We start from the raw sequence: 12738 nt of genomic DNA, 5'->3' as shown, positions 1-12738 counted from the left end.
GTCAACAAACAAAAAATAAGGTCAAGAGTCTTGGTGTGACTCTGGAGTCAGATCTGAGTTTCAGTAGTTATGTCAAAGCAGTTAGTAAATCAGCGTACTGTCATCTCAAAAACATTGCAGGAATTAGATGCTTTGTTTCCAGTGAGGACTTTGAGAAACCTGTTCATGCTTTTATCAGCAGCAGGACGGATTACTGTAATGGACTCCTGAAGGGCCTTCCCAAAAAAGACAGTCAGGCAGTTGCAGCTCATCCAGAACGCTGCTGCCAGGATTCTGACCAGAACCAGAAAATCAGAGAACATCACACCTGTCCTCAGGTCTTTACACTGGCTCCCAGTTACACTCAGAACAGATTTTTAAGTATTACTAATTGTCAATAAATCACTAAATGGCCTAGGACCTCAATACATTAGAGAAATGCTCACTGAATACAAACCACAGATCACTAAGATCATATAAACTAGAAAAGGGTTCAGTCAAAGCAGGGTGAATCGGCTTTCAGCTACTGCACTCCTCGCTGCTGGAATCAGCTTCCAGAAATGATCAGATGTGCTCCAACATTAGGCATGTTCAAATTAAGACTGAAAATACATATGTTCAGCTGTGCCTTTACTGAATGAGCACTGTGCTACGCCTCACAGATCGCACTATTATGTCTTTCTTTTCTTTTTCATTCTTTTATAACCTGTTTTAACACATTTTAAATATGTTTTTATATATATTTTTTTTTTTTTATGTACTTGTCTATTTTATTTCTTGTTTATGTATCTGATTGGGCAGTTAAAGATTTTAACTTGGGTCAAATCACCATACTGGTAGATCTGTCTCTGTGGGATAGGAGCGTAATTAATATAAGTGAGATCCGAGACGATGACTTGCCACAGATAACTGTTGCAGGGGGTCCTTTTATTACATTTGGCTAGCTAAAGCGATTTACTACCGAGAGAGGGTTCAAATCAAGGGCCGTGAGATTTACCTATAGAAGAAAGTTGAAATTGGGGGGGCACATAATAACAGCTGTAAAGCTTAACTTTTCGATCATAGGCGAAAAATCAAATCTGTTGGAGATGTCCAATAGATTAATACGTACCGAAAAAGTCCACAGAGGGGGGAGGGGTGATCACCAGAATGGGGAAGTCCCAGAGTAAAGTATGAAAATTTGATACACCGGTGTTTTGGAATATGGAAAACTATCTCTACGCTGTTTTCATCTGTTTTTATTTTATTTGTTGTTCTTTTATTTATACTTGTCTCTTTATTCCTGTTTATGTAAAGCAAATTGAAATACCACTCTGTATGAGATGTGCTGTATAAATACCCTTGCCTTACATCTTTTATGTGTTTTGATGTCATGCTCAATGTCAATTTGATGTCATTTTGACATTAAGGTGTCCATTGCGTTGTCACAAAGCTATTTGAGGTTATATTTTTGCTTTTTTTTTTGGTTAAAGACAAAAAATATTATTTTTAAAAATGTTGAAAACCTGTAACCATCCACAGTATTGTTTTCTTACTATTAAGGCAATGTTAACCAGTTTCTAACATTTTTCTAAATATCTTCTTTTGTGTTCAACAGGAAAAGGAAACTCATATCGGTCTGAAACCACTTGAGAGTGAGTAAACTGCAACTCTTTTAGTGAACCATCCCTTTAATGATGTATTTGAGGGTCTTTCTGACAGTAGATGCACTGCTGTTTGCCGTATATAGACTTTCAGTGCACACTGTTATTTGCTGCATTGAGGGTTTTGTCAAATGTGGGTCAGAGCGGCGTATCTATTCACTATTGGTGACACGTCACATCAAAGCATGGCGGTGGTATTAAAAGAAGCGGGTCGGATGGCCCCCGTCTGATTGACAGTGAGGAGAAACGGAAGACAATCCGAGAGCCCCGGGAGGAAGGAGTTCACCGCAGGGACGTGATGCTGAGACGGCCCTCGTCACTAAATCACAGCGCTCAGCTCCTTTAATGAAAATTGGCTACAACATCATCATAAAAACCGTGTTTGAGCACAGCACACACACACACACATGCTCGTGCGCGCACTTTCTGATTCTGTCGCTTGGCTTGAATCTTCCAGTCGAGGCGAGAGAGTCCAACACCATCTGCCGTCACTGTGTTTGCCTTTCCAAATCCTGGTTATCAACAAAACACACACACGACCCTGAAAAGACCCTAAACGTCCCCTCGTATGTGAAGAAAACATGCCCGGAGGGAAGATTACCTTTTATGTTAACTAGTCCCTAGTGGTTTATTGAACCTGTGTTCTAACGACTCCTCTTTGATTCGCTAAAAAAATGTCCGTGTAATTAGACTGTCCCTGGGTATGTCCTTGGCTGGGATGCGTCCGAGTCCATTATGGCATATTTTTCTCCATGCAATTAGTGTATGCGCTGACAAAGCCTGGTTCACTTGTGTGTATTAAACATCCCATAACTTGTGCAGCTTGTGTTTTTCTAAAAAAAAATAAACTCATTTGGGTAAAAGCAAAATCAAGGAAGAATGCTTTGTGCCAGGCTTGTTTTTCCCAGACCTGTCAGCATCTGTCGCTGGCAAATGAGTCGAGGCTGCCAAAGTCCAGAGTTGCGCGCACGCACCTTTTCCCAAACACACCTGTGTTTGTGGCTGGCGCGAGTCCTCACATGCGCACACCTGCCTGAAGGACACTTCTCACGGACGCTGGTGTTATTAAAGGGTTAGTTCACACTGAAAGTAGAATTCTGTCATTATTCACTTGAGCTCATGTTGTTTCAAACCTGTCAGACTTTGATTTTTCATCTTTGCAACATAAATTAGAAACACTTTTAAATAATGGTGCGCTAATTAATGTTGGTAACAAACAATACATTTATTTCACGATTTTCTTCTTTGTTAACATTAGTCAATGAAAATAAAAGTTGACTAATGTTAATAAGCACATCTTTAGATTTTAATAATACATTAGTAAATGCTGAACTATGATTAATAAATGCTGTCCAAGATTGTACTCATGTTAGTAAACACATTAACTAACAGACCATTATTTTAAAGCATAGGTCTCGAACTGGATTCCTGGAAAGGCCGCAGCTCTGCACAGTTTTGCTCCAACCCTAATCAAACACAGCTGATTCAAATAATTTGAAAGTTCAAGCTAGGGTTGGGCGATGTCGACCAATTTGGCGTCTTATGATGTCTAATGTGAAACATCATGATGGATGATGCATCGGTGAATTAATTATTTATGAATAATTAGTTTATTCATAACAGATTAATTATTTGTAGATTACTATTTCAACTATTTGACCCACATGGTACTTATTTTACCCAAAAAAACAAATCATGAATAAATAAAGATAAGTTACACACAAATTACCACCTGTGAATCAGTTTTTCTGCGGGACTCTTGCATGAATAGGCAGAGTGATCTGTGTCGTTATAATGACGTCGACAAACTTGCTTGATAAAAAAGCTGCACAACCAACAGGAACCAACCAACAGTATCTGAGGTTTTAGCTAAAATGACTAAGTACAAGCTTGAAAGTGAAAGACTGAAGCAGTGTACTGACGCTGTGACACGTTACCTAATAAATTCAAAAGACCGAAGAGTTGTTAGATAGAGACAAGATTAATTAAATATCACGTTTAACAACTATAGTGAGAAGTGATTCAGCGGTACATCCTTGATAAACTGTCTGATGGGCACTGCTCTCAGGGATTTTGATGGCATCGTCTATCGACCCAACTCTAGTTCAAGACTACTAGAGACTATTAAACAGGTGTGAGCTGGAGGTGTTTGGAGCTAAACTATGCAGAATTGCGGCCCTCCAGGAATTGAGTTTGAGACCATTGTTTTAAAGCGTCACCCATAAATAACGTTACTTGAAATCACATCTGAGCCATTTGTATTCTCCTACTGAAAGTCTGACCAAGCAAAAGTCTGATGCTTCGAAATGTTCATAAATAGGTCATAAAGTAAAGCCAAATGGATCATGCGGTTTAATGCTAGACTTCTAAAGAGACATGATCCCTTGATGTGGTCATCATATTTAATTTAGGCTTTTATAAACATTGATCAGCAAACATAAAACTCTTTGGTTCTCACAGGAGCTTAAACATATGGGTTTCGATCCTAACATTGTTCTGTCAAGTTGTTAGAGCAGTTGACTGTAGTATTGGTAATCTGGTAACCAACAGTAAACAAGACAAGCTTAATAGAGACATCTGATTGGCTACATCAGAGTTTATTCTGCAAATTTGTGTTTTCACCTATCATTATTCACATTAACCCTTTGTCGCACCTCAAGCAAGTCTAAAATCACCTCAAGCGAGTATTTTCTTTTTGCAAAAGGAAAAATCTGTCATTTTTCATGCACACAGGGTGGTGGAAACTTCAAGCACATGTAGAACCTCATTGGTTCTCACGTCAAGCAAATATGCTTGGCCAAATGTAAATGCTTTAAATATTGATCACTTATTACCCAGCAAACAATTTTATATTTATTAGACATCTAATAGACATCTAAACGTAGACAGCTTGGCTTAAACAAGGCTAAACTTGGGCTGTTAGTAAAATCTAATAGACATCTAAGAATGGCCCAAAACTAGACTAGTCGTCAAATAGACAGATTAGACAGACTGTATATGTGTAGTCGTTCATTTCTGTTTATTTGATGACTAGTCTAGTTTTGGCCTATTCTTAGACGTCTATTAGATATCACTGACAGCCCAAGTTTAGTCTTGTTTTAGCCAAGACGACTATGTTTATACATCTATTAGACATCTATTAGACATCTTTTTTTTAAACAAAAAACGCTTGCCGGGTAGTGTTTATTTGTGAAAGTAAGTAAGTAAGTAATGTACATATTATATAGTTTATTTATTGTTTATGGCCATACACCTAAAGTGCTTCACAATCATGGGGGGGGGGGCCTCTCCACACCACCACAAGTGTGCAGCATACACTTGGATGCTGTGACAGCAGCCACAGGACAACAGCGCCAGTATGCTCACTAGACACCAGCTATTGGTGGAGTGGAGAGATCAGGGCCGTGCACAGGGGGGTGGCCTGGGAGAGATCCACCAATTCGGTGGATGGAGATGATTAGGAGGCCATGATGGGTAAGGGCCAATGGAAGGAATTTGGCCAGGAGAAGTGCCATAGGATTTTTAATGACCACAGAGAGTTAGGATAATACCTCATCTGAAAGACGGCACTCACTGACAGTATAGTGTCCCCTTCACTATACTGGGGCATTAGGACTCACACAGACCGCAGGTTGAGCATCCCCTGCTGGCCTAAATCTGTTCATCTATTTAGAGGATTTTATAGATGCTTTAGTAGTGACAAAAATATTGATATTTCGAAATATGTGACCCTGGATTACAAAACCAGTCTTGTGTTGCATGAGTGTTTTTTGGGCAATAGCCAAGAAAACATTTTATGGATTAAAATTGTCGATTTTTTCTTTTATGTCTAAAATGATTCGAATATTAAGCAAAGATCATGTCCCATTAAGGCATTTTTGTAAATTTCCCACTGTAAATATATCAAACTCAGTTTTTGATTAGTATTGTGCATTAATGAGAACATCATTTGAACAACTTTAAATGCGATTTTCTCAGTATTTAGTTTTTTTAAATCCTCAGATTCCAGATTATTATTAAGTATTGTATCTCAAATCAGCCAAATATTGTCCTACGATAATAAACCACACAACAATTAAAAGCTTACTTTTTTTTCAACTTTCCGATAATGCATGAATCTCAATTTCCAAAAATTTTAAGAGCCCAAACTGCAACCCAGGGAGAGTGGCAGGCCCCTGGGGCAGCCTGCTGGGATCAGAGACCCTGCAGCTGAAGGGCAAGGGGCCCTTAAGAGCCCAAACTGCCACCCAGGGACAGTAGCTGGCCCCTGGGGCAGCCCGCTGGGGTCACAGACCCTGCAGCTGGAAGACAACGGGCCCTAAAGAGCCCAAACTACAACCCAGGGAGAGTGGCTGGCCCCTGGGGCAGCCCGCTGGGGTCACAGACCCTGCAGCTGGAGGACAAGGGGCCCTTAAGAGCCCAAACTGCCACCCAGGGAGAGTGGCTGGCCCCTGGGGCAACCTGCTGGGGTCAGAGACCCTGCAGCTGAAGGGCAAGGGGCCCCCAAGAGCCCAAACTGGTCCAAGGACAGATATTATATCAATACTGAATATTTAGAAGGTGATCGCTGTTCAGCAGTATTTATACACATACTAAATAAAGAGTTCATATGCAAAAACCAAAACTGTCATCTCAAAATTCCTTCTAAAATGAGCATTCTCTTCAGGTTCCTGTGTGTAGGTTCAATAAATTTATATTTATGGTAAACAATATGATCTTTCCATTGCCTTTAAGGTGAAATTAAGATTTTCCTGCTCTTTTTAGAATACAATTTTTAGGTTTTTGTATCTGAACTCTTCAAATAAACTTTACTCTTGTAAAGGTGAGATCACACACACTACAGTCCTACTTGTCCATACCTGCCACTCAATCAGCAACGCTTGTCTCATTCAGTCCAGATGAAGCGTTTTGTTATGGTGTTATAGCCCACCACAGTCTATTCTGTCCCACAGCACTTTCACTTTCATTTATCTGGTATTTACAGTAGTTCAGTGTGACTTTGCTCACAATAAATGCGTTGACTTATTGAAACTAATCCATTTAATGCAAGAAGATGCAATATGGAACTCAGTGCTTGTGTATTGTTGTCTATATGCATGCACACAGAGCACACATCTCCTTTTTTACACTTCAAATATATAAATATATGTCAAATGAAGTATAAATAGCCTTCTTGGCTTGCATCCTAATAAATTCAGGCAGTTTTGTCTGAAGTGAATGTAAACAGCTGAGAAACAAGTCACATGTGCATCAGTACATTGAGTTCAGGCATTAGCTTATAAAGAGTCCACAGCCTAATAATAGATGCTGCTGTCTGTCAGTTTTAAACATAGCATTAGACCATCATGGAGACCTACATTTAGATCTTTGTTTTGTTGATCATCATTTATTATAAGTTGGAAGCTGTGAAATGTTACTAGTATTTCAAAATGTTGGAATCTTAAATGAAAAAAATGGTTCACCTAAAAAAATCTCATTATTTACTCAGCCTCAAGTGGTTCCAAACCTTTGTTTGTTAGTTTTTTTTTTTTTTTGGTCGAGTTTGAGTTTTTTTGTCGGGTGAACATGACAGAAGATATCTTGAAGAATGTTAGAAACCATTGTCTTCAATTGTAGGAAATCAAATACTATGGAAGTGAGTGGTTCCCAACATTTCTCAAAATAATTTATTCTGTGGTAAACAGACTCTAAAAAGGTTTGTGGCAGGTAAAGGGTGTGTAAATGATCCCTTTTGGGTGAACTAACCCTTTAAATATTAGACTACATTGTTTCGTGCAAGACAATGATCGCCGATTTAATTTCAATCCTTTATTTTGTTATGTACTTATGTTATTTGGGTATAGTTTGGCTTCCTAAAATGGGAATATCATGTTAACAGAGACAATCACAACAAAAACTGCTCTGCACTCAAAAACAAACTTTCTTTGCTGTTTGTTCGAACCACGTATTTAATATGAGCTGAAACAACACAATTCTTGAGTTTTCTGGGGGACAACTTAAATTTTTTTGTTCAATCTACTTAAATTTGTAAGGAGTAAAATTGAGTAATGAGTTAAATAGTAAAGTGTAATGAGTAAAAAGTAATGAGTTAAATTAATTCCTTCATGTTATCCCAATACAAATCAATTGTGTGGAACCCAGTATTTTTTACAATGGAGATTGATTTGCATTTAATTTTCTTTATTACTACATTTAAATATAGCTCACATTTTTTGAAGAATCTGTGGGATGAGGCCCAGTTGAATTAGAAATTACACTCACCGGCCACTTTATTAGGTACACCTGTCCAAATGCTCGTTAACGCAAATTTCTAATCAGCCAATTACATGGCAGCAGCTCAATGCATTTAGGCATGTAGACTTGGTCAAGACGATCTGCTGCAGTTGAAATATGCAGTTCAGTATGCAGAAGAGCATCTCTGAACGCACAGCACGTTGAACTTTGAGGCGGATGGGCTACAGCAGCACAAGACCACACCGGGTGCCACTCCTATCAGCTAAGAACAGTAAACTGAGGCTACAATTTACACAGGCTCAGCAAAATTGGACAACAGAAGAATGGAAAAAATGTTGCCTGGTCTGGTGAGTCTCGATTTGTGATGCAACAATCGGATGGTAGGGTCAGAATTTGGCGTCAACAACATGAAAGGATCCATCCTGCCTTGTTTCAACGGTTCAGGCTGGTGGTGGTGGTGTAATGGTGTGGGGAATATATTCTTGGCACACTTTGGGCTCATTAGTACCAATTGAGCATCGTGTCAACACCACAGCCTACCTGAGTATTGTTGCTGACCATGTCCATCCCTTTATGACCACAGTGTATCCATCTTCTGATGGCTACTTCCAGAGGATAACGCACCATGTCATAAAGCGCGAATCATCTCAGACTGGTTTCTTGAACATGACAATGAGTTCACTGTACTCAAATGGCCTCCACAATCACCACAACTCAATCCAATAGAGTTTGTTTGGGATGTGGTGGAAGGGGAGATTCACATCATGGATGTGCAGCCGACAAAATCTGCAGCAACTGCATGATGCTATCATGTCAATACGGATCAAAATCTCTGAGGAATATTTCCAGTACCTTGTTGAATCTATGCCACGAAGGATTAAGCAGTTCTGAAGGCAAAAAGGGTTCCAACCCGGTACTAGTAAGGTGTACCTAATAAAGTGGCCGATGAGTGTATATCACTGATATTTTTAAGATATTATCTCAAAGTTAGAAATTCCACTATCATGACAACAATAGTATTTTTTATACAATGGATAAGTACGTTTGACATCTTTCTCTCTTCAGCCTAATATAATTAATGAATATTTGATTATTTTGGTCCTAGTTTTGTCTTTTTCCATGTTTTCCTTTCACCGTTTTTAGAAGTTCATCCAACTGTGAGGATTTCTACAAAACTGGGGTCCATCTGAGATTTCATGTTTGCACACATCTTTCCACCTCAGGTGGCCTCTTAAAAGCATCTTCAAGCATCCGTATCTTTATGCAAATACACTGTGGAAATTAAATCTTTTTGCTACTTGATCTCCGTCAGGGGGTCCCTTTGCGTTTTCATGCGGCTGATATACGACCCGACCCCCGGGGATACACACAGCACGAGTGAGCACATCAAATCTGCAATCATTAACACAGCTAATAAATAAACCTGTCGATCAGAGCGCGCATTACAGCGTGTTCTCATGGCACCAGGGTGCGACAAACACCACTCATGATGATGAATGCCACTTGGGCTACAAAGCACTCGCACAAGACACTTGCAATATTGCACCGTGCCGTCCCAGGTGGGGAAAAAGAAAGTCCCACATCCCTCAAATGTTGGTTGCTGTGCTACAGGGACACTATGGAGCTGCCCTTTACCAATCTAATCTATCTCTGTTTGTCTCTGTGTGTGTGTGTTCTTGCCATCACATAATTAGGATAATATTGACTGTGACAGATGTCTCATAACATAGTGTTATTTGCTGACAGAATTATATTTTTAGACCTGGCCTGCGCGGATTATCGTGCTCAGAGGAGCTCCTGTAATGTTTGTGATATTAAAACTATTATGCAGCTGCGATCAAAAGGTGTAAAGAAAATAAAGACAGAGCTGCTAAAGCACATCTAATTGACTGAAATATATATATATATATATATATATATATATATATATATATATATATATATATAGTTCATTCAAATACTGAGAGTCAAAAAAATTACAATTTACATTACTGTAATTAATCAACAATGAAAAATAGGTTTCCTAAAGCTCGTCCACAGCAAATGAAACAAATGGTTCATGTAATTTCTTCCAACATAAGAAGTTGTACTGTTGTTATACGTGCTGGATATAGCATAACATTATTTGTGATATTTCCTAAGAGTGTATGGTAGTTGTCAAGCATAATAAGCTAGTATAAGAGTATGGAGTGACAGACACATCTGTTGTGCTCAGCGTAAAGCACTCTAGAAAATGAAGCCCTTTCTATTGTTTCAGCACAAGCACATGGCACAGCGGTCACTCGAAAACACACCTGTGCAGCAAGTTTCCATGCAATTGTTATTTAATCTCTCCTGTTCTGGTTTTCCATGTGTTTTTGATGCAGAACAATATAATTCATGCACAATATGAATCATCTAATGTACGTCCAATGATATAGAAATTGTGTATGGTGGACTCTTGTATAAGACATCTAGGATGCTTATTCTCATTTGATCTATATGATTGTGTTTTATATGGTGTAAATCTTCTTTATAGTCAAGTTAATCATGCATTGTGGTGTGTTTGGTGTTTTACAGTATGTCTGGCTGTTACTGCGCATCCTCACACGTCTGTCTATCTATCTATCTATCTATCTATCTATCTATCTATCTATCTATCTATCTATCTATCTATAGTTCTGTCTATCTATCTATCTATCTATCTATCTATCTATCTATCTATCTATCTCTTTAATTCTATGGTTTTGCTGTAGTATCTTAAAAAATTGCAATATTATGGTCCTATTACAGTACATTCTAAAAATGCTGGGTTGTTTTAACCCAATGTTGGGTCAAATATATATAAAGATTTTTTTTATTAAACCCAGTGGTTGGGTTTGTCCACATTTAACCCAACATTGGGTTAAAACAAACCAATTTTAAAGCGTAAAAATCCTATTTACACATTTAGCTTTATCCCCAAATAGTCATTCACATAAATAAATTTCTATCTATCTATCTATCTATCTATCTATCTATCTATCTATCTATCTATCTATCTATCTATCTATCTATCTATCTATCTATCTATCTATCCTTTAAATTGTAACACCATGGTTTTGTTTTAGTAATCGCTCTATTTAGTTCCACTTAAACTCCATTTGACTACAAATCTGTATATCCATAACACTTCACGCCACATTATGAATATGAAATATCTAAAATAGTTATACAAGTGTATTTGGCAGCTCTACAAAATAATCACATGTGCGCGCGTTGTTCATTTAATTCATTACTTACGTAAATATGCAACGTAAATAGTTAATGTCATATACTGCATAAACATTCCCGGGTAAAGCGTGACCCTGATGTGTCAAAAATAAGTAACGGAGGCTGTTTTTAAGAGTCTTACCCTTAATGACGAACAGATTTAGAAGTATTCCCAGAAGGATCATGTCGCCTGCTGCTGGATGCGCTCGGCTGGACGGTGATGCTGCTGGGGAATCTCGGGGAAGCGCGTCTGGAACCCCCGGATCGGTCCGACTCAGTCCGACTCACTACATCCATACAAGAGGACCGCCGTCCGACTGATAGAAATCTCCGAAAGCGATGTGTCCGAGAATCAATTCCAACTCAAAAATAAAAACTTGTGCGAAATCAGAACGCGTAAGAGGCGTCAGAGCAATGATAATATACAGCAAACAAGGGGAATTACAAACTGTCAAGCGCACTAAGCAGTAGATGTCCGTTATAGTCACGATCGGAGTCTTTTTAAAATAATAATCCTCGATTCAAACGCGTACCACCATGATAGACGCGTAACCACAGGCGCGCGTCAGATGTGCCAGTGTGCGCATTAGTGCGCATCAGTTTAATATATGTGAGCGCGACCCCAGATGCTTGACTATTGCTGTCCCACAGCACAATGTGCTCACTCCAGTCCTCAAACTCAGCGGCGAATTTTACATGCATCTGCCTCCCTGTGATTGGCTCGAGCGTTCGCAGGCGCATCCATGCAAAATCCCTGACCAGCCTTCTGGAGAGCAGAGTCGCTGCTCCTATAGGCTACACATATTCAGCCTGCGCTGCAACTATCCAAGTTTGCAAGTGATTCTTTCAGCATGTAGGAAATGTTACGGCGATTTTCAAAAATGAAGTGGACAGATCTGTTAAACTGTGCATTCTGCAAAAAAGAAAGATTTCATATATGATTATAAAGACATGAATATACATGGTTCTTAAATGTTTAATGGGCCTAATCTACACTTTTAAAAATACAGTAAATGTTCTTTATTAGCACTTATGGCTCTAAAACAGATAATTTATTATTAATAAAACTTACCATTGCACAAAATATTAAAATAAAAGCAACTAATGGACCTTTATTGTGTGTATAAAATGTCGTAAAGAACTTTTTTTAAAAAACTGAATTTCTGAAAGTTTTTTAAATGCTCACTTTGTGACATTTTAAGAAATGTTTTTCATAGATTTTGCAAATGTTAAAAAGATATTCCACCCACCCATCGCCTTCAGGTTGTTAAATTTCTAAATATTATTATTCTGCAGAACAAAGAGGGACAATATTTGGAAGAATGTCAATAACTAAACTGATCTCACCACCCATTTACTGCCACTGTATTTATTTTCCTACTATGGCAATACATGTGTTGAGAGATCAGTTTTGTTGCCAACATTCTTCCAAATATCTTCATTTGTGTTCAGCAGAACAGTGAAATGTATACAGGATTGGAACAACCTGATGGTGAGTAACGAGTGACAGAAATACAATTTTAAGGTGAACTTTAAAGATTGTTCCCTTTAAGTAAACAATCCTTTTTTGCAAGCAATATGGAAACGTCATCAATATTTGATTTGTTTAAGAACATTCAAGTTAGAGAAGTTTGCATGAATGTCCTTTTAT

General features: G+C 38.4%; 1 protein-coding gene across 1 annotated transcript in view; it reads right to left on the bottom strand.

The window, feature by feature from the left end:
* The window catches only part of gfra3 (GDNF family receptor alpha 3), a 76977-nt gene extending 65255 nt beyond the window's left edge, over positions 1-11722 (bottom strand). The window contains exon 1 of the mRNA XM_056472813.1: positions 11230-11722. Within this exon, the coding sequence (XP_056328788.1) occupies positions 11230-11272 (43 nt within the window). The 5' untranslated portion in view covers positions 11273-11722. The remainder of the gene's footprint in view (positions 1-11229) is intronic.
* Positions 11723-12738: the final 1016 nt, after the last annotated feature.

This window comes from Danio aesculapii, chromosome 14, assembly GCF_903798145.1.
Source record: "Danio aesculapii chromosome 14, fDanAes4.1, whole genome shotgun sequence".
NCBI lineage: Eukaryota > Metazoa > Chordata > Actinopteri > Cypriniformes > Danionidae > Danio > Danio aesculapii.
This window is presented reverse-complemented; position numbering and strand designations above follow the sequence as displayed.